This window comes from Rhopalosiphum padi, chromosome 1, assembly GCF_020882245.1.
Source record: "Rhopalosiphum padi isolate XX-2018 chromosome 1, ASM2088224v1, whole genome shotgun sequence".
Lineage (NCBI taxonomy): Eukaryota > Metazoa > Arthropoda > Insecta > Hemiptera > Aphididae > Rhopalosiphum > Rhopalosiphum padi.
In genome coordinates, this window is record NC_083597.1 from 40,292,904 (window position 1) to 40,316,429 (window position 23,526).

At 30.8% G+C, this 23,526-nt stretch overlaps 2 protein-coding genes across 3 annotated transcripts; one reads left to right on the plus strand and one right to left on the minus strand.

Annotated features, from left to right (window-relative positions):
- Positions 1-127: 127 nt before the first annotated feature.
- Positions 128-5,030, plus strand: LOC132918546 (U5 small nuclear ribonucleoprotein 40 kDa protein). 2 transcript variants are annotated; one of them, XR_009660513.1, is made up of 8 exons: positions 128-459; positions 547-676; positions 733-906; positions 1,345-1,559; positions 1,627-1,830; positions 1,929-2,094; positions 2,965-3,064; positions 4,814-5,030. XR_009660513.1 is itself a non-coding variant. In XM_060979813.1 (7 exons), exons 1-7 carry the CDS (start codon positions 376-378, stop codon positions 3,012-3,014), a joined length of 1,023 nt encoding a protein of 340 aa, XP_060835796.1. In that variant the 5' UTR covers positions 128-375; the 3' UTR covers positions 3,015-3,141. The 2 variants fall into 2 exon arrangements, 1 of the variants encoding a protein (XP_060835796.1); XM_060979813.1 differs by lacking the exon at positions 4,814-5,030 and having other exon boundaries at positions 2,965-3,141.
- Positions 3,422-23,273, minus strand: LOC132925782 (transmembrane protease serine 9-like). The gene is made up of 14 exons (XM_060990148.1): positions 22,790-23,273; positions 21,578-21,704; positions 20,345-20,507; positions 16,888-17,096; positions 16,027-16,223; positions 15,249-15,309; positions 14,710-14,830; positions 14,229-14,257; positions 13,682-13,752; positions 13,426-13,528; positions 10,084-10,246; positions 8,376-8,581; positions 6,351-6,611; positions 3,422-4,967 (listed from the first exon to the last, which is right to left on the minus strand). The coding sequence occupies exons 1-14, from the start codon at positions 22,901-22,903 to the stop codon at positions 4,846-4,848; spliced, it is 1,947 nt and encodes a 648-aa protein (XP_060846131.1). The 5' UTR covers positions 22,904-23,273; the 3' UTR covers positions 3,422-4,845.
- Between the last annotated feature and the right edge of the window lie 253 nt (positions 23,274-23,526).

A 23,526-nucleotide genomic window follows, 5' to 3' on the forward strand; every position in this document is an offset into this window, starting at 1 on the left:
ATATTGAAGGTACTGAAGTTGGTAGCAGCGCTCGTCGGTCTTGTTATCAGTATTTATTTTCGTTTTTACATTCTTGCTAGTAAACATAACCTATAATCATCTGGCCAGGCAAAACTCTTACGACGGCCGACATTTCAATATTCGATAATAACTACACTATGCTAAACGTAAGTCGTAAGTAAACATTACGTATAACTGAAATTGATTAGCCATTAACAGGAACATCAGAAACAGAAGAATAAGAAACTATTGAATTATTGACCGTAATGTCCAAAAAATTTGTATTGTTTAATATTTATTATTTATGTTATTAATTCGAATATATTATAAAAAAAAATAGTTTACGAGTGAGTCAAATTTAAAAAAAAGTATAAAATGGTAAAGCGCAAGAGCGAAGTAGCTCTGGCTGACACCGAACAGAATAAATCAGTCAGAGAAAAGTATTTGAAGACCGATAAGGTAAGTCCAGTGAATCTTAGTAGGTTTGGCCATTAATATTTAGTTATGTCGATTTTGTTGAATTTAATTCTGTTTCGTTTACTGCAGTCCAATGTCCGCACATCGAGTCTTTATATGCCTATTATGGCATTGGAAGGTCACGATGGTGATATATTTGCCACAAAATTTCATCCCGAAGGGGATTACCTGGCGTCTTCGGGTTATGACAGAAAAATTTGTGAGTAAATGTTTGCCATTGTATACATTTATTTAAATAAACTTATCATGTTTCAGTCATATGGAGTGTGTATGGCGAATGTGAAAACTTGGGAGTCCTCACTGGCCATTCCGGAGCTGTTTTAGATATGAAATTCTCCACTGACGGAACATTAATATACACAAGTAGTACTGATATGACTGTTTCTTTTTGGGATATTTACAAGGGTCAAAGAGTCAAGAAACTTAAAGGTATTCTATGATATTCATTTGTTATTGATTATTTAATAAGTAGTGAGTAATTTCAATATTTAGTATCTATATTGGTTATTGGTAATGATCTTAATGCATTTGTTTAGTATGAATGTACATGATATGTTGATTAATTTACTAATAGGTCGTTAGTTTTTTTTAAGTGTTAAAAGTTTAATAAGAAAACTCACTTCTCAGGAATATATTTCAATATATACTACTTCATATAGCCAAACTTTTAACAAATACATAACTATTAATTTAACGTTTCCTAATCATAGAATTGGAAATAATAAATTTATAGATTCATACCAAATAATTGACTAGTACTTGTTTCCATCTTTCATATTTTTTTTTGTTCTCATTTATATATAATAATTATTATAATTATTTGATTGAATGTAAAATATTTCTCTCTAACACAATTTGTTTTTGTAGGACATACTGGGTTTGTTAATTCCTGTGACTCTGCAAGACGTGGACCTCAGATGATCACAAGTGCTTCAGATGATTGCACCATAAAAGTATGGGATCCTAGAAAACGGGGAGGCGATGCAGTAACTACATTTAATAATAATTATCAAGTGATGTCTGTATGCTTTAATGATACAGCTGATCAAGTTATAACTGGTGGTCTAGATAACGAAATAAAAGTAATATTATTATTTATATATTTTAGTATTACTAATGTAAAATGTTTAATATAACTGTTTATAATAGATTTGGGATTTACGTAAAAATGCGTTACTTCATCGTTTACCTGGCCATACGGATACAGTAACTGGACTTGAATTGTCACCTGATGGCTGTTATTTACTATCTAATGCAATGGATAATAGTTTGAGAATATGGGATGTGAGACCTTATGCACCTTCTGATAGATGTTTGAAAGTTTTCTCAGGGCATACTCATAATTTTGAAAAGGTAGATACATTGATATTTAAAAGAATATTAAGCATACATTTATTTAACTAATTTTATACTTATTTGATTTTAACTTGTTTTTTAATTTTTGTTATAAGAACTTATTGCGGTGTGCATGGTCACCTGACGGTTCAAAAGTGTCAGCGGGCTCAGCTGATAGATATGTGTATATTTGGGATGCAAATACTCGTAGAATATTGTATAAGTTGCCAGGTCATAATGGAAGTGTAAACGATGTAGATTTCCATCCAAAAGAACCAATAAGTAAGTAAAATGATGATGTTTATAGGCTGTCTTATTAGGTAGTAATAGCATAGCATATAATTGCAAAGTAGGGCAACTTATATAATGTCATGTTTATATAATTATTTTTAATAATAAGTTTAAGAATTTTTAATTACTGTTACAAGATAAACTATAATTATTTTGATAGCATTGAATCTATTGTAAATGTTTGATGGTACTATAACTTGTCATTTTACAAATTTTTAAAGAGTAAATAATAAATTTATAAATTACATATTACTGTAGTAATAGTAAAACACTATTTAATTTTAAATACAGATTTTTTTTTAATATTAGGAAGTGCGCTTATGTGAATGCAGTAAAAGGGTTAATGTATGATAAAAATAGGGTTCTTTCTTTTAAATTAGTCTTAACATAACTATTATCATTTTAGAAAATTCTTGTAAGCGCCATGATTTACTTAAAATGAAATAGATATTTTTCCACTGCAATCAACTATTTATGATCGAGTAACACATCCCCTACCTATTAAGGGATATTACTTATACTATATTCACTTGTATAAATGAGAAAAGTATCTTTTGTGTTAATTAATTAATGATTAGAAACAAATTACTTAGTGGATATTGAGTGAGCTAGATGAAAAACAAAAAATAACTTAGATCAGAAATGTTTAATGTTGTTGCTGGAATCGTTAATTTAAAATTAAATATTTAATCAATAGTCATTCAAGTATAATTGACTGGTTATTACTGTCTCATTGTATCTTATGGAAATATGTCACTAATGATAACAACTTTAAAAAATGTGTATGTAAATAATTAATATAACATGTCATGTGCATTTATCAATGAAATTGTTTGTTATTTATGATTTTTATTTTTTTAGTTATGTCTGGATCCAGTGACAAAGTTGTATATCTTGGCGAGTTTGATTGAATCCATTTGAAACTGAACTGACCCTATTGTAATTTTAAATTTATATTAAGGTATTTAATTTTTTCACTACTTTGTATTTATACAATTAAATTCTGTCATATAATAAAATGTATGTTTATATTTTAAATTTTGATTTTAGTATTTTATGTATTCATATTTAAAACCCACAAATATTGAAATATGTATACATTTTTATAAAATATTTTATATTCAGAGTATTGTTTATTTTTTAAATTGTTCTTTGAACTATTGGATTATAAAATATTTTTAGGATGGTGGAAGTAGAAAAATAAAAATAATTTCATGAAGTTTGTAACCTTTTGTATAACATACATTTTTTTTAAATATAAAAATCATTAATACACTGTAATGAGTGAATAATAGTTATTCACATAAAAAGAGGCAAATCTTTATGAAATTATTTTTATTAAATACCAATTTACAGACTTTTAATAACCCTATACTAAAAAATAATTTACACTGGTATACTATTACATTAATTTGATAATTGTATTTAATACTGACTTATAATTCAAAAATAAATTGTTATTTACATAGTTACATAGGAATTGTGAAAAGTTTTAATTAATGATCTGCCTTGTGTAAATTGTAAAATAATGGTTTCAAGACTTTAAGTAGAATTAAAACATTTACATTGGTCTTAAAATTACATTTTGTTAATCATACAAGTATACATATAAATTTCAATCTTAACTTAATTGACATTATAATATCTACGTCTTAAATTATATAGTTAAAAAATAAATTGGATATAGCTTTCATTTAAATAATATACTTTAAACTATTTTAGAAATAAAATACTTTTACTTTTTTTAAATTCATGCTATGTTTTTATATATTTTTAAATTTCTAGTATTTATTCAATTTACAAATTTACAATGTTTCATGTATGTATTTTTTTCTCCATTTATTGAATAATATAATAACTAGTGATAGGTCAAACCCTGATTTTTTAAATCGAATCGAACTTTAAATTATTTTTTCAAACCGAACTTTCATATTTTCTACCGAACCGAACCTAGAATCATTTTAATTCAAACTTGAACTTAATACTTTTTATCATTATTATTATTAATGGTACATACAGCTTATAAATTTCTATCGCTAATAGTCTAATTACTTCTAAAAAATTATTATCAATTTTTATTTTTTAAAAATAACTTTTGAAGAATTGTACAAATATTTGGTCTTTGAACTATCGTGGCCAGTAAATCTGGTTCGAAAAATATTTTCAAGTTCAATTTTCAAACAGTAAAATATGTTTGATAGTTCGGTTTGAATTTTTTTCATGCCGAGTTCGAATTTCGAACCGAACCGAATATTAAGGGTTCGGTTCGGTTCGAGATTCAAACAGTTTGACCCATCACTAATAATAACAAAATTATTTTTTACTTTTCTACAATGCCCACATTATTAAAAATACGGTAGGATTTTAATTAATTATAGTTAGTAACCCTAGTTTTCATGATGCATGTAAAAAATAAAAAATAGAAATTTAAAAGGGTTATTAACTACAATTAATATTATATGCTGTATAAACTATGTAAGATGTATCATGAGTATATTAAAAGACATAATTAAATAATGTAATATTACAATTTAAATCTCAAATTGTCAGATGTCTTATGTCCATTGTTCACGATGTACCAAGCGTATTCTATATTTCTATAACTCTTATCACAATCATTAATGATAGTTACTATTAAAATATGATTATTAGGTAATAAGCTTTTAATAAATAATAATAAATTATGTGTTATTTATATTGTAATTTCTAGTTGTATGCAGAGTACTGTGTCATCATTCTTAATCATTGTGAACAATAGCATCCTTCTTTGGAGTTTTCTTTGATCCAAGACAAATATTTGGCAACTCTTGTGTATACTCCAGGAAATCCAGGACGGGCACATCCGTGACCCCAGCTTACAATTCCTAAATGTAACAGATATCATATCATTATACAATCATTATATACTTTATGTCGTTTATACAGCATTCTGTCTTATAGTTTTTAGCAGAAAGTATATTGTATGATATGCACGGGTTAACGTTAAGGTAGTAACTTAAGTATATAAAACCTGTATAGCAGATTTTAAAGTCAATCAAGTTGGTTCTGGTGGATTAAAAGTAAAAAAGTTTTTTTAAATACCTAATCAAAACCCGAAATACTCACACACTCACAAAAAATAAATAGAATAGAAAAACTGTGATTTTTATGTTAAAGCAGTATTTGGCATTATTATCATAATAAATATAGTTTAAATATTGACTCATAAAATGATGGTTTTCTTATTTGTTTTCGACAGTTTAAAAAACAAATAACTGTAGATGCTTGAAATTTTCATCTAAATTTCTATATTATAATTTTCTAAATATTTTTAATGTTTTTTATTTATTTTTTATATTTTTTTTAGCTATGTATAAACATTTGTAATTTTCATTTTTTTTTAGTTTTTCTTTTATGGTAATTGTTAAATAATACAGTTTAAGTAATAGCCAATAGGTACTTACACTATATACATTAAATTAAGTACAGCCAGTACAGGTATACCTAGGTACTTAATTTAATTCGAGCCGTGCAGGTCGTTGGCACTGTGTAGTATATAGTTCGCAATAACGATACTTAAATCTACTTCTGTATTATAGTTATGTTATAACTTATAATATATAATTACTATCGTCCACATAATAATTGCCGACGGCAACCAATAAATAAATTAATAATTATTATTATCAATAATTAATTATTGGTACCTACTTAAAACCCTATTATTCATAAATAACGTTTTGTTTATTTTATCTTCTAGATTTTTATTTTTAAAATAAATTTTTGTATTTTAAAATACAGATATTAAATCTTCGGGTTACGGGAGCGAAGCCGCATACGATCTGTGAGCGAAACGGATTGGGGGCAGAGCGCGCTAGTTATATTGCCTATAATATAGGTCCTATATTATTATGGTATTATTTATTTATATTTTATATTTTAATATTATCTGTTGCATATTACACCACGTAATAACACTAATACTACACTACTGCAGTATAAAATAAAATATTATGCAATGTTTTAAATTTATTGTCAAAATTCCGATCAACGTCAAACATATACTTATTGATTTGTATAAATTCATTAATTATCGTTTTATTGTTGCAAACCATCATTTAGCTCCCCCCCAAAATCCAATTCCGTTGCGTTATATACCTATAATATATATATAATAATATATTTCCAAAAATACATCTATCCGCAGCATAATAATACGACGCATATTATTATATAGACAATAAATACGATAATAATTAAATGCGTACCGATGATCTCGAACCGTTTGTTGTCCATGAGTCTCATCAGCGGTCCGCCGCTGTCGCCCTGGCAAGAGTCCTTGCCGCCCATTTCGTGCCCCGCGCAAATCATGTTGTCCGTGATCAAATCGCCCGTGTAATTGGTTTTGGCGCACTCTTCGTTGTCAATGATCGGCACGTCCACCTGTCTCAGGTGACACGACGGACTTCCGTTCTCATACAGCGTACCCCAACCCGCCGCCTTTCCTATACCGTTGCTGTATTTGTCGTCTGTAACATTATTCATAATATTGTCGTGTTATTATTATTATTATTATTATATTGGTGAGTCGTGTATATCATAATTATTATATTTTATCATCGATAGCGATTTATATTTTATATTTGTATAGCACTATATAGCCTATAAAAGTACATTGCAGAACAACTTTTGATATAGGTATACCGTACACATAAATCACAAGTATAATATTATTAAATACCATATTTAGAGACACTTGAAATTTATAGCGATTTAAACGTTATTCCTTTATGTTGAAATAATTGTACATAGGTATTTGTTTTCTGTGAATTGTCAAAGCTTTTTTGGGGGGGTAGGAGGGGGGATTGTAAACTCGGCATAACTACTACATGGAAATTGATGAAAAAAGGAAATTTTAAAGTCAGTCATGGTTTTAAATTACATAGGTACTTATAGGTTTTTTTTTTAATTTCTTGCAATTTTCCAGAGAATATCCCTCTGTAAAATAACCAATGTCTCGGAAAGGGATTCTTTCGTCGTTAGTCAATAGTTTGCCTCAGGGCTCAGACTAGTGGTCACCATACAGATTCAGGAATTAATCTGCAATAAATAATGTAGGTATGTATAATATATATATTGTGTTTATACTATTTACAATACACACCAAAACAAATCTCTGAGGAAATTAAACGTCGGTCGAATCACTATAAAACTATACAGAGCAACAGCGTATTCATATATATTTAAATCGATATCTGACTTGCAAGCCTTAAGCACACAAATAATTGCAGGACTGACAATAGCGTTTGATGTATTGGACTTTTCACGACTTGCACTGTGGGTGGTTTTCCGTGCGTTGTATATATTATACGCGTAAATATGTATTACTTTGTTGGATTGTCGTTTACGCCCGCGTCGATGATGCGTCATTGCTATGAACTGAATACATAATTATTAATTATGAAAACCGATTTTGTAGAAAGACTAACGGGTGCTCTGCAATACTGTGTATAATTTAGGTACTTATTTTAAATCAACTGCTCATGTCTTATATTTAAAAATTTGTTTATAATTAAGGGCCCTATACGGGTCAGTCGGGTCATATACGGGTTTCTCGTTTGAAAACGATTAATTAGGCTTATTATTGAGCAGGTTTCTATTCATCCAGATTATTTAAACTCCTTGATTACGAGTTACGAGTGGTGGAAGAAAATATTAATAAAATATATCCGTTTTTCTTTATCCCTAACATATGTGTCTAAACTTAGTTTATATATGGCTGAAGATCATCTGCAATATTGTTTAATTGTTATAAATTCGATAATTTATACATTAAGCCAATGTTAAAATGTTATAATTTTCTTTTTAAGATAACATATTATATGATTATTAGTGTACTTAGCCCTATTTTTATTGAGTGGGGGGGGGAAAGAGCTGAGAAATTGTGTTACCTTAACTAACCAAAAGTATTTCATAAAAAAATGTCTACCTTAAAAAATTAGTCATGGCGGGGTTATCCCCACCAAGTTTGTACGCCACTACATCTTGCAATAATTTATAATATGAAATATCTAATCGTTAAAAAACATTTAATTAAAAAGACCTCTCTAGAATTTTTTTAATAAGAAAACTATTGAGAAAATTTCTTACTTTGAAATATAAAATTAAAAATACAAATTAATGTTTGAAAAAAAATTGTTAATACTCAGTGTAGGTACCTACTCTGAATAATGTACATTAAATGTAGGCGGAGTATTAATTTAATAAAAATGTTTATTTAACATTATACGTACTTGCATCAGTCGGTAAACAAACGGGCTTTATGGTCGCGGACATCGGCACTCGGTCATTGAGTCGTAATAGCGCCAAATCGTTTTGGAAATTCAGGTAACTGAACTCACCTACGATAGACCTCAAGACGAAACGGGTTTCTGGTTTTCTGGTGGCATTGCAATAATCGTGTTCGCCAAAGGTGACTTTGATCAGTGGCCAAAAGAATCTACAAATAAGAAATTATAATATATATATATATATATATACCGCGAACGGAGTTATTTGGTTGTAGTTATTGTTATTTGCACACATGATAATAATTTTAATAGTCAATCCTCGAAAAATTATAATAATCATGAGTTCGGAAACAAAAGTTATAAATTATTCCGATTTTTATTTACAGTTAATACTAACTAATTCTAAAAGTAATGTTTATCATAGAAGAAAAAATAATGATTAAACGAAATATTCATTGATATTCATTTTTATATTCTTCAAATTCAAATATAATGTATATTATACACTACAAAATAACGTTATAGTAAATTAGCTTCTTAGCTAGATAATTTCTGAGTTCAAGTTTTGTTTAGTTTAGCTACTATTATTTTTTTGTTTATAGGTAATCTCGTTGTGACTGGTAACTAAATATAACTAAATGAGACTTTATAAAAAGGATACCAGAAAACTGTACGGAAAGCAAACTAAAATATTATGTATTATGTATTCTATCTTCGCCTTTTAATTTTAAAGTGATACGAAACAGTTTTAAGTTTTAACGCATTTAAGAATTTTCCTACATCAAAGAATTATATTTAGGGTTGAATTTTTAGTTTTATAAAACAAATAATGAGGACTCAAACATGTATGTTAAGTTTATTTGTTTATTTGCATTGAATCCTAAGTGAACTTTTCTGTGTTTAATGTTTAATGTTTATTGTTTTATATATATATTATATATAGGTACATTGATGTACATTTAATAACCGAAAGGAAAATACGAATTTTTGGAGTTTATTAAGCTCGCTTTTGGAATGTACATTACAACACAGAACATAAAACATAAATTTCTCAAGTTATTTCAAATCAGAGAAATAGTATGTAGCAAATTAAAATAATAAAATGCACCAATATAAATGTACGTACTTATATGGCTGTATATAATATGTAAAAATAATTTTAATTTATCAATATTCTGTAAATCACATTATAGTACATTATTATCTAATATATTATAATCATGAATATTAAGAATGCATGAATCATTAACTATAAAATAGATTGTACATTTTCGAGATTTTAACAAATTTCTTAAAAATGTATAAAACTTAAAAAAAAATTATGAGTAGGTATGTATTTTTCATATTATTTACCTAATTAATAAATGAACAATTTACGAGGAACCTTTTATCGAACTTTCGAGCATTTTATCCAAAAACATAATTTTATCATATGCAAATTAAAATAAAACAAAAACAAGTTGAAAATTTAAAATATTTATGAATAACTCAAAAAGAGCTAAATTATTTTTAAAATTATTTTGTGTCTATAGTTAATGCTAACATAAATATTCAGTGAAAAGTTCAAGTCTTTCGAACACGAGATCTAAGATGTTTCATATGTCCATATCGTGTACTAATTACTAAATAGTGAAAAAAACGTATGCTTTAAATCTATGAGTTATACAAATCATCATTATCGTCATTGTACAAATGCAGTTGTAATTGGTACCCTTTGACACAGTGAGCGGCTGTCAGCACGTATCTATCGTTGATCAGTGTACCGCCGCAGTAGAATTGATTGAAATACGACAGACGGACCATCCAGGGGTATTCGTGCACGCCCGATGGTTCGCCGCCCACGATCTTCGTGTCGACGTTCGGAGATCCGCAACCTGTTTAAATTTTTCGCACAAAACACGTGTAGGTATTAAACATTTTAAAGTTTAAAATCTGTTTTAAAATAGCGAGTGTATATAATAAAATGTATAGTGTCGAAAAGAAAATACGACTTTAAAATATTATACGAAAGCACATTACCATCGATTAATATTCTATTATGATATTGTGCACGTGTAGAGTATGTTTAATAATTATATGTCAATTTATGTCAATATATTATTATGATAAATGGTGTTAGGTATGATGTGTATATCGCAGGTTTGAATTTTGGTTAACAATTTTCACAATTATTTATCCGAATACTTCGTTATATTTCTCTTAGATTAATTTATAAATTTTAATTTATTTTAAATAAGAAATTATATTATTTTTGAAGGATCAAATTTCTTTGTAAAGACTTTTCGGTACACTTTTACGGAGAATTTTTTCTAACCTCTTTACAATATATTATACAATATGGATAATGGACGATAATGGGCCTGACTGTTGACTGCACGTTACACAATGGGTATAACGAGGCTTGGTCACCAGAAAAGAGGAGAATAATATAACATTGTAAATGGGCGCTGTTACACCAACTACTGTTTTTTTAATACTTACACGTCTTGAGAAAAGAACTTGTGTAATAAGGACTTACTTATTATACCCGTATTTTAATATATTAATGTATATTTTATATTTATAATAATAAATAATATGTATAAATATATTATAGATTTATTTCTTATATTTTAATATAATAATAATATAATAGTTATTCAACTATACATTTGAAAAAATAGGTATGTTTAAAACATTAAATTATTAATAATAAATTATGAAACCGTTATACCACGTAGTATAATCTACTGTCATGTGATAAATTACCACATTTTACTCGACTCGATGCGCAGAAAAAGATTATTATAAAAGGTACATATTTGAGTACTACTATTAATAATATTATACGTAAAAACTTATTTATAACGCATAATCCTAAGTTATCACATCAATGACCATTATATTTTGATTGCATGTCATAATAATACGGTTATTAAACATTGTGCCGACACGGGACGGTGGCTTTGATTAAATAAATGTCAAAACGGTTTAAATACGCAGAGTTCAATTTCGTAAACGTCAAAGTCAAAACACTTTATGTATTAAAATGAAAATTACATTTACTCTTGGATTGTTGTGACGCCGAAAATAAAATTAACGTTAATTTTATTATCAGTTTTCTGCAGTGTACTCGTATTATCCGACAAGTTTTAAAATTTTATTTAGCGATCACGATTTTTAACTTCATTTTATTATTAAGCTTTGCTATGGAACAATTTTGTATATATTTAAAATTTGCTTTTTTGTTGTAAATGATAAATTACAAATATTTTCATCGTTTTCACAACTCAACATGTGTCGTGTATACCTATTTTATATTTTTATACTTACCTGATTGTTTTTATTTTAAAATTAAACAGATGACAAGTTTTTTTTTTTATCAAGTAATATGTATACTCAGTTCACAATCTATTTTAACCGTCAATTCTGAGTAATAAAACGATTCAGTTATTATTTTTGTCAAGTTTTAAGTCATATTCTAAAACATATTATATCTCATAGAGTGTACAGTATACAATGTATACATAATACATTGTATAATACAGACTATAGAGTAATATAATAATATATTATATGTATAGAATATACCTTATTACCTGTTTTATTATCCAGGGGCTAGAATATACTTGAATCTATGTAAATTATAATTAAATGATGTTGTTAGTAGGTATGCATATAAATGTATAATTTGAAAATTGATGGACCGATTGGGTTCATTTTTGTTTTCAAATGTTCGTAATTGATCAAATAAAGTTTTTACAGGAAGAAAATGTTTGTTGTTTGGAAAATTGAAAAATTCGGGGAAAAGTGTAAGAAAATTTTGAAAAATGTAAGATGTATCTTTTAAATTGTTATAATATATATTTTGATAGGTTTATCAGTCAACTAGATAAAAATAGTGTAAAAGAAAATAATATCGTAACATCTTAACGGATATTATGTATAGCTTTTAAGGTTGTTCTTTGGTTTTTTAAAAATAATAATAATGATAAATAAGTAAAATATCATATATATAAAAATCATTAACTATACCTACTATCATATTCTTGAATTTAGATAAGTACTTTTTTTTTATCTAAAAGAAGAAGACATTTAATAGTCCCCATTGAACTCTTATTTTTATCTTATTAAAAATAATGGTATAAGCACTATAAACAAATTTGTAAAAAAGCTTAAAATTTTTTTTTATAGACATATAAAATTTAAGATTAAAATATTGAAAACGGAGGTAAATGTAATTTATAGAATATTTCCCTCTATTGATTAAAAAAATAATTAGATTTGGTCGATTCTATAATTATATACCGTATAAAGGATATTTTTGAGGAAAAAATGATATCAGCGCCGGGTGCTTTATTATTTTAAATATGGATTTATTTAATTTTAGTATTTGTAATATTTTATTCATCGTATTGGTATCGTTTTCGTATCGTATATGTAATAACTTCTTTACATTTTGTGAAAATCTTGAAGATTTTTTAGTGAATTCAAAAATTAAAACCTTTTAAGTATATCAATTATTAATGCTAACGATATAATTGCGTACCTAATGGAATATTTAATTTCTATATACTCGTTAAAAGCAGAAATTTGAATGATATCCTTTGAATGAATTTCTTTTTATGTTTCACAAAGTTGCGTTAAATTATTTTACATAATATTAAATATCTTAAATGAACTAATGAAAAAAATATGATCTCTGAATAAATGTTATAAAATTTTTACCACTTTCTTAGTTGTATAATACACAATGTATTGGAGAAAAAATAATAATATACAATTTAAATAAATTTACTGCATTTTTAAATCTTTTATACATATACGTTTCGGAGTTTACCGAAGTAGCGGTATATCGGTAGATTATGTTTTATTAAAACGAAAAACAAGTTAAAATCAATTATTCTAACACTGTTGTGATTATACCTATACATTCAACACGAATTGATTTTATATTAAAATAAAAGTCGTGCAAGTCTAAGCGCAAGGTGGATACGAATTATGTGATATTATATTTGGATTAAATTTAACGACCACGGCTATCTGGTACCTAGGAATATTCAGATATACTTACTACAGTCGCATTCTTGGCCGTTTTTGGTGATCAAATCCACGGCCGCTTGAGGCGTAGGTTTGCGAAAACCGAAGTCTGTGAATACGTTTTTCAAGCCATGGCCCTGCAGCAGAAATCGCCGCGAAATATTAGTGGAATGTCATCGGATTTTTGACGTATAATATTATCATTATATACACGCGCAATGCGGAAGCCGAGGATTGATAAAGCATTACGATATATTATTATTTTTTTTAATAAAATTGTAGGTACTTGCCTGTTGCGTTGCACATGCTATTACGAGCAGAACGCCCGCGAGAAACGAACCTTGGCGACTCGGTGTCATGACTGTGACCCGTAGCGGCCACAAGTATTATACGTTTAACGGTATCGGACATCGTTAAAATGTATACACACGCACAAATACACATAAATACACTGAGCATACACACACACATACGTCTTGGACACAACAAACGGGAATCCACTTTTCTACACGCCAATTCAAGACCGACCGACGGGTCCAGTAAATATATATATATATATATATATATTAATGCGTGTGTGCGCGTATGCGTGTGTGTATTATTAAAACGTGTTCGGGTTGTGTAATGCGTCCGCGAGGCTAATAGACACGTTGTGTGCATTTTATGCGGAATTTCAGAAATGCGTCTGACGGAAGTACCTGTCATACATATTATTATATTATATTTTATATTGTAAACGGGTACCACATCATGGGCAGGTACACCGCGAGGCGGTGAAAGAAGATGAAAATATGAACGACAGAAACGATGACGACGAGCAACGCGTAACGTATATACTGCTCTGAACACGCTGTGATATCGCAGAACTGTACATTATCTTACAATGTACACCTACCAAAATATAATATCGATTGTACATTGTTCGTCATATTTTACTATTATATCGTCAAAACTTGAAAGTGAGACGACGCGGCAGTGACGTTTTTTGTCTGCAGACGGTTACGTACGAGCATAAACGAAATAATATAATAGACGGTTCGCACGGTGATGTGTATATTATATTATATAGTAAGTTTTATATAACGTTTCATTCGAGTTTTTCTTTTTCCAAACAAAACGTTTATTAAATGTTAGTGAACACGGGATATAAAAAAAATAAAAAATAAATACAAGATCAAATAAATAATTTAATTTAAATACTTAGATATTAAGTAATAATACGATATAATATGTACAATACATTTATAACACTCGCAGAGATAAATTTTATACATTATTTTCCATTAACATGCCATTGTTATACTGCAATTCTGGCCGCTATCTAACGCACGCACAGGTATCTCGCATGTTCTTTTGAATCCAATCCAGATATTTGGTAACTCTGGTATACACGCCCGGGTAACCGGGTCTACCGCAACCGACGCCCCAAGAGACTATGCCTGAAAAACGATACGTTATTAAAAATGACGACGAATAAACACGATTATATGGGTAACCGATTGTTTGACAGAATTTAATATTGCGGTCTATAATACCGAGTAAATCATTGAACAGTGGACATTCATCATCTCGAAAAGTGTTGAAGGCTTAGAAAATATTTGTTTTACACAAATCGAAGTCATAACAAAATCAAATTTTAATTATTTACTGTTTTAGTAAGTGCAATTATTTTAAGTTTAAATAATTACAAAAATTAACCACCTGTTAGAAACTAAATATGTATTTTCAAAATTTTAATATTTATGGAAACAACGAATGTTTACTATTAAGAGAATCACCCTCTGTACCATTACGGTTGTATTCTCCACGAATGGATTATAAAATATCATATATAATATGATATTATATTATACTCACCGACTATTTCCAACTTTTCATCGACATCGCTGTTTATTAACAAAGGACCTCCACTGTCGCCCTGCAACGACAAAAATTAACATTATTGAATACGCCTATATATAGATTGGTGGACGACGCGAATGTGTCGCAAATCGTGAGTAGAGTGTTGACAATTTTCGGTTTCGTGTAAAAAAATGTTTAGATTATTTTAGTGTTTTAAAAAACAGTTTCAAACACGTTCCACCTTCCACGTGGGAAGTACATAATAATAGATAATTATAGATAAAATATGTAGATTAATCAATTGAAATATATTACATGACGATGACGCTTATCAAATACTACGAACGCAGTTATACATTAGAAAGTTCCCGGGTTGCTTTTTCTATAAAATGACAGGGTGTCGATGTTATAGACGTTAGATTGAGACTGGAAATTTTGATAATAATGATATGTATTATGTATAGGTAGTGGTTATTTTGACCTCGCTCGTGGCGGAGAATTTTTTATTATGAATCATGGTTCGTCAGAAACGGACGTACGGACGTCTCATTCCTGGGACCACGGTCTTTAATCGTCAGACCGGATTAGTATAATAACGATGTAACAGTGTATTAATAATGATTTATGTTCGAAAAAAGACACACAAGTTGAATATAATGCTGAGTGTATTTATTTATGTATGTGAAAATAGGCATAGTATGCTGAGTTGCTGGAGTGTTGAATTTGTGTAAGTATAAACGAACTGGAGGACAAAATGCGATTATTATACGCACAAATCAAAATATTAACTAACCTGACAAGAGTCCTCAACTCCCTTTCCGGCGCAAATCATGTTGGCTGTGATCCTCTGTGGTCGGTATTTGGAAGCCCTGCACTGCGCCAGCGACAGGATCGGTACTTGAACTTCTTGCACGACGTCCGCCAGATTTCCACCTTCTGACAAACGTCCCCAACCGACTACGGTTCCCACTTTTCCGGACGGTTCGCGAGCTACACATAATATCAATTATAACGATGATTATTTAATGTGCTTACGATAAAAGTTTGGAAAAGTCGTTCACTAGCGATTTTTCTAATTTATTATCGCTATCGTTTTTGTGTAAACTATTATACAGACGTATAAATTGTATTAATGAATATGTCATAGAGACCAGTTTGCTGGTTACAGGTAGTAATTTTTCGATTCCTGGATCTTAGTGTGTAATTATATTGAAAATGTCTTTTTATTCTCAGACATAAGTTGTTAGTATTTCATTTTTAAATTTTCTAAACTGTACAGTTTTTTAAGTACCTATAGATTATGACGAAAAGACGAAAGAAAAGTTAAATTATTTTTCAGAGATACATAATCACTTTATAATATTACGAAGAAGGTAGAGGAGTGAACCATTATTGAAATTAAATATAATATTGTAACAGGATATAAGCAAGATTTTTACAACGAAATATGAATATTTGGACGGATTAAAAATTTAAAAGGTCAACGAACGGAAGAAATCTATATGATTTGTCAACGTCCCAGGGTAAGTCGCGGGAGATATTGCATGTAAGATTTGTAAGAGGAATTTTCAAAGTTTATAATTATACCGCTGGAAATGATTTCGTTGCACTCCACTAGGTTTTATTGAATTAAATACTGTAGGTATGTACTTACTAGCTATCGGCAAACATATCGGCCGCACTGATTTGGTGAACGGTACCGCCTTCCGCAGCCGCAATAGAGCCACGTCGTGGTTGTACGAGTTCACGTCAAAGTTCCGATGACGCACGATCGAAGATACCATCCTGGTGATCGTTTCACCGTCGTTCGTGGTGCTCTGGTCGTGATCGCCGAATATCACACGTATACGAGATTTTTTCAATCTATAAATATCACCATTCGTTACATTATATATTTTTATACAGTCGTTATTGCTCGTTAAAGACGATAATATAATATATTTTATGCATAACACGACGGGAAAGAATAAAACGCCGAATCACCATGTATAATAATATGCTAATATATATCATATAGTATTATGCTTCGGTTATAACGATAATACGCGTGTAGACAACTACAGATGTTATTCCATTAACAGCTAGTAAACTGCAGTCCGGAGGAAAATAGAAGTATTTTTTCTTTCTTTAAATTTATGGATCTTAATCAGATGATATACGCCTGTTTATCATTATAATACGAAAACAAGTGTGAATGTGTGTTTAACTTTCTCCAAGTCCTCGATTAACAATAACTGGTACAAACTCGAAATCACGCTGCCTACACACACACACACACACACACACACATATATATATATACATATTGCATCTTATATATTATTAGCTATATATTATTATGTTTTATAACGAGTACCAGTAAGAGTAAAAAAAGTAAATATTCAACCGAATGCGATTTTTTACACCGATAAAAGCACATCAAACGCTCAATATCATATTCAATGGTAAGCAACTAAATTTTTAATTACCTATTGTATTCGATCTAATATAATATACAATATAATATTGTATAATATGTTGTTATGTAATAATAATTTATAAAATGATATCGTAGAAAATATTCCGATCGCAATCGTTGCTATGTGTACGACAGTAGTGGGTACGTTTTAAATTTTAATTGACAAACACACGCAAATACGCATACGTGCGCGTGTGTGTGTGAACGATGTTCGCGTTTTGTGAAATGAAAATATGTACGTTTCATGTATTCGAAATTGTTTTTATGAATAATTTCGCAATGGAAAGTTATTATGCGCGCGTATAGGTACCGCGGCTATCATATCTATCGGATGCATATTATAACCTCGTTGTTTACTCCACGCTGGTATAAAGCAACAATTTAGGACGAAATCTCTCGGTATGGCGACGGCCAATTGAAATACAGTAGGTTTATAAACGTATATAATATATAATGACGGTGCGAATCGATAGTGGAAATGCAATACTACGCGTCAGGTATTATAATATTATACGGCAATATACGGGTATATACCGTAATCGGTCGATACAAATACAGCGGGTATCATCTACATACATATACGTAGTGATTCGCATATATGTGGCATATCACCTAGCTATTACTATACGCTAATTTTCACAGTCGATTTATATGTTTCTGATAAATACGCACTTTTTGAAATATTATCATTACTATACATAATACATTTTTTATGCAATTTACAAATTTTTACAATGGTGATTTGATAAAACTCTGAAGCAAAATAATTATCTTGAGCAGTTGGCCTGTACATTTCGGATATATCTTTATAGGTACTTAAGATATAATTCGATATTCAACGAGTGATGTACCTACTATAATACATAGTTTATAGACTATTCATTGAAGGGCTTTTAGTAAAGTCGCCTATAGAACTGTCGTAAATATCTGATTAAGCGATAACTATATTTATACATATAAGTATGAAACACTTTTAGAAAATCATTTTGCTTCAGATAATTAAATTAAAAATAAAGCAGTCATTGAAAAGACTAACACGTCACGGTCGTAAAAAAAGAATACCATATAAGTCATTCTCCAGACTGTGTATTTTGTTTTTGAAAAATAAAAACCGATTAAAAAAGTTCATGACGATACTTAAACGAATCAACTCGTATACTGCACTACTGCAGTAAATACCTTCACATATCCGACCGCATGCGTTCGTGGTTTTTTTAAGTGATTTTTACGGTACAATACAGGTGCCTATATCATTATTACGATAACGGTTGTTCCGAAATCAGAGACGAACAATAATAATGATGATAATATAATAATAATAATAATAATAATAATAATAATAATAATGGATCGGTGTCACGCATAGTATGTAGTATGGGTTCATGACGTATTTACAAAACGCGTGCGCTAACATATTATATATAAATAGTACGAGACCGCTTCTAAACATCGATATCCATGTGTAACGTGTATGAGTGTATAGAAAGTTAGAAAACCCCAAATTCGTGGTCTGTACCGAGTATTGCTGGTATCATGACGACGATGAGGCATTCGAGTACCGTATAACATACCGATAATCGATCGTAAGTAATTAAAAATTAATTTCGTACAGCGTGCAACGTGTACATGCTATATTGTATTATTGTAATATCGTAATTAAATGTTATCGACTGCTATTGGCCACCGCTGTACAACGAGTTGAGGGTCTTAAAACTTTCTATGCATAGAAGTAGACTCACTAGTTGCGCGTATATAAAAACGGCAACAGGTCTTTCTATCTCTCTCTCTCTCTCTCTCTCTTTCTTTGGTACACTCCGTACACACGTGACTATTTATTTAAAACGAATTTCTCAGTAATTTACCGTAATTCGGAGCTTGAGTACCAGACTTTTTAAACAATATTTTCTTGTATCTCTGTTTTAGAAAAACAAGTAAAAGTAAATAATAATATTTTTACTTAAATGAAATATTATATTATAACGAGATTCAAAATCTCCGGGAACGTAAAATGCTTAGTTATTTTTTTTCAATTAGAACATAGCCTAATCATTATAATATATTATCTACTTGTACCATTTTTTGACTGATGTATGCGATTATTATAACGGACACGCTGTTTTATTGGTGCTCAAATTACACTACTATGATCTTACTCTCCTCATCTCCTTATGCACCACCCATATAGTTACACGAGTCGATAAATTCACAAACGCAAATGTATGTTAATATTTTTATATACTTTATCATTCACTACTTATTGTATTAATGAATTATAGTTTAAGTGAAAGTGATAGATTTGAAAAAGAATAAGCATTCGGTTGTCATTTATAGTCACAATACCATACATTATTATAAATTTATCATGACTGGTGTAGTGCAGCATTTATAGGTATGAAAAAAAAAATTAAATTAAATTAAATCTTACCATCATATGGGTAGTGATGAGTATAATTTTGTAAATAAAAGAATATAGTTTTTGTTTTCGTTAAATTGTCTTCAGATTTATATTAAATCATTATAAACCGTGGTTTTGTTTCCCATTTATTTTGTATATTTTTAATGTTTTACTTTTAAATAACCAGTAAGTTATTATAATTATTAAATACTTTTTCATAGTACCTTTTATTAGTATTTAATAAAAATGTGCACTCACTTCCGGACGCAATGAGCTGCAGTCAGTACGTAATCGCTGTTGATGAGTGATCCACCACAGTGGAAATGACCTTCATACATGAGTTTCGCTACCCATGGGTATTTGTGTACTCCGGTGGGGCGACCGCCCACTATGCGGATTTCTTGATTGGGCACTCCACAATCTATATACAGATAAACGTTTTAAAAGTTGGACGATTAAAAAACAATTATAGATTGCTATGGAAGCTACATAAGATATTTAATCAGTTACGAGTGAAGATATTAGTAGAAGAGCGGCCAATATCACCACAACATTTTTTTGACCCTTTAGTTTCAATAATATGGTTTGATTCTCGTAAATTTGGAGAAGACCGCTCTATTTTATCAGAATTATAATAAACAGTTAAAGTATTAAAATTATCGCTGTATCTTTGATAATTTTAAAACATAAATAATATGATTTATATGCGTCGTAGATATGAGTAGTGGTTATTTAATTCAAAAATGGGTGGTTGTAGCGGGCGATATTATATGTTATATGTATATGGCGATGTTTTTTGTCTTGCCGGCGAAGTCTGTATACTGCGACAAAACAAAATATAATATGCACATAATAATACAGAATCCAAACAAAAACCAACTCGAAATTAAGGAGTGACTTTAACAACCGTATACAAATCATTGGGATGTCATATAAACGACCGAAAAAAGCAATGATAATGCTAAATGAAAATCCGTCTGATGAATGTACGTGTGTAATAATTTAAATTTATAAACGTCATTTGACGTGGGAGCTATTGACGTGTGATATTATAAAACGATATAATATATCGAAAGCGTTGGTGTCGATTGAATAAAACCGATTTTATACATTGTGTGGTATGCACGAAAGAAATGGGGAACCACCTTGTCAGGAAGTATTTCGAATGCTTTCCGTTACGAATTTAAAATATGCATTACTATATTATATTAAACGAATTTCGTCGTGACGGTAAAAGTATAACATTATGTATTTACATTCTGACCCGAAAACCGAGTAACGCACTAGCGCCACTGTAGCCGGTATGCGAGGAGTTTCCGAAACACGTCCGGAAATCGGTAACCAGGTCGAACGGCGTCCCTAGTAAGATTTTGACACAATAATATTGTGTTTATGATGGTTTATTGTGTCAGGTTAATATTAATATACAATAACTAATAATGTAATCCGCAGGTAATATTAAATTATTATACATATTATGTAGGTACTCACTGCAAGTGCAGTTGGACACCGGTAATTTCTCCTCGGGTTCGTAGCTGACCGAACCGAATATATCGTCGAAGAATATCCGCTTGTCGTCCTGCCTGTCTGGTCTGGACGTGCCGTCATCGTCGTCGTCCTGTGTAAAGAAAGTATAAACAATAAACACACATACATACTCGTAAAGGATAAATAATCTTAAACTCCAAAAGGACACACAACAATTTCTTCTCAATAACTTCTTGATAAAACCCGTATGCATACAGATGTCTAGGTTAAGTATAGTAGGGTGGGTCACGTACTCACGTGACATCGGATTGAAATTTAAATACGTGTAATGATGGTAATTTATTTTAAGCATTCGTATCGTCAAAACGTTATTTTGCTGTTATTATAATTTTCTTTTTTTTAAACACACGACGTATGTGTTTTTTTTCTTTGTCGGTTGCAACAGAGCTACTTTTACCACAGAAATGTAACACACCATCCCGATCTCGAACCAGTCATAAGAGAGAACGACAATGACGATCTCGAGACATGATTATTACTATTGATTATTAATAATTAGTGCATAGCCAATAGCCATCCTAGAATTGGTTAGGAATATGGGAAAACGAATGCCCCTTAATTATCATAGCATGATATGATATAAATAATCACAGAGATTCCCAAAATTTTAGTCAATTTGATCTACCGTGGTCATTCAAACTCATGATATACCTAATGACACTGTGGCAACCGTTGTTCGACCCTAAACAATAAGAAAATAAAATAAAAAAATAGTTGGAGAATATTGAACGTTCAATACCTAATGTAGGTAATAACTATAATAAGTAATAAACATATAATAACCATCAGCCTTTGCCGTGTCTTACAACAGCGAATTTTTACGAAAAAATTTTGATTTTTTTTTTACCATTATAATCTTCACCACCTCGAAAATAACAAACTACAGTTAGTGAGGTTTTAGACAGCCGAAGACTTAGTATTGTGCTTATATATGTGATATGCGAATTACAAAATATACCTATACAGACGAAATAGAGTCGTATCATAGAGAATGGGTATGACGACGCGTAATCCTAACCATATATAGGGTTACGTCTTATACCGGTCTAGTCACCCGCCTATCACCACCCCGAAAGCACTGACATTCGTCTACCGAGACGAGGCGCGTCGTCCGGAGACGTCCGACGTTACAGCGGTCACACCGCAGAAGCTTACCGTGGACGGGGTCGCCGGGGCGGCGGTGGCCGAGCCGTGGCCGACGGTCGAGGCGACGGCGGCGGTCAGCATGCACACGTGCACCACCATCAGCTGCAGCTGCTGCGACCGCATCGTCGACGGCGGCCGAGCACCATAAACGCGCGTTGGCCGCGGTCTGCGCGTCCGTCCGTCCGTCCGTGCGAGCGAGCGAGCGATCGATCGATGTGGTTGTCGAGTGCGACGTGCGGCCGACCTAGCAGCGATGTACGGACACGTTCCAGCCGCGACGCGCGTATTACACACCGCGGGTAAGCGGTTACCTCCTATGCGAGCCGTGTGCACACACTAAACCGAGTTATCGCGTCGTACTGCGCGTCGCTGCCACTGAGACGGAGACGGAGACGACGGCGGCGGAAAGAAAGTGCACCCGCCAGCGGACCGGACGCGAGTAAAAGCGGACGTGCTCGCGCGAGGTACCGGTAGCTGCGTAATATCGTTGGTATTGTGGTCGCGGTATGTACCATACACGTATATTTTATATATTGTTGTATTATGTACCTGTATGACTCTGTCACCTACTCTCACTTTCTTGCGGACGCGACGACCTTGAAGCCGCCCCGCCACCGACGGCGGTCGACCGTGGCCCGAACCCGCAATAATATAATAAAATATGATAAATCATAAATTCGATGTATGTAATGTGTATATGTATTATAATACCGTAGACGAATCTCGACGACACCGATTGTCACGAG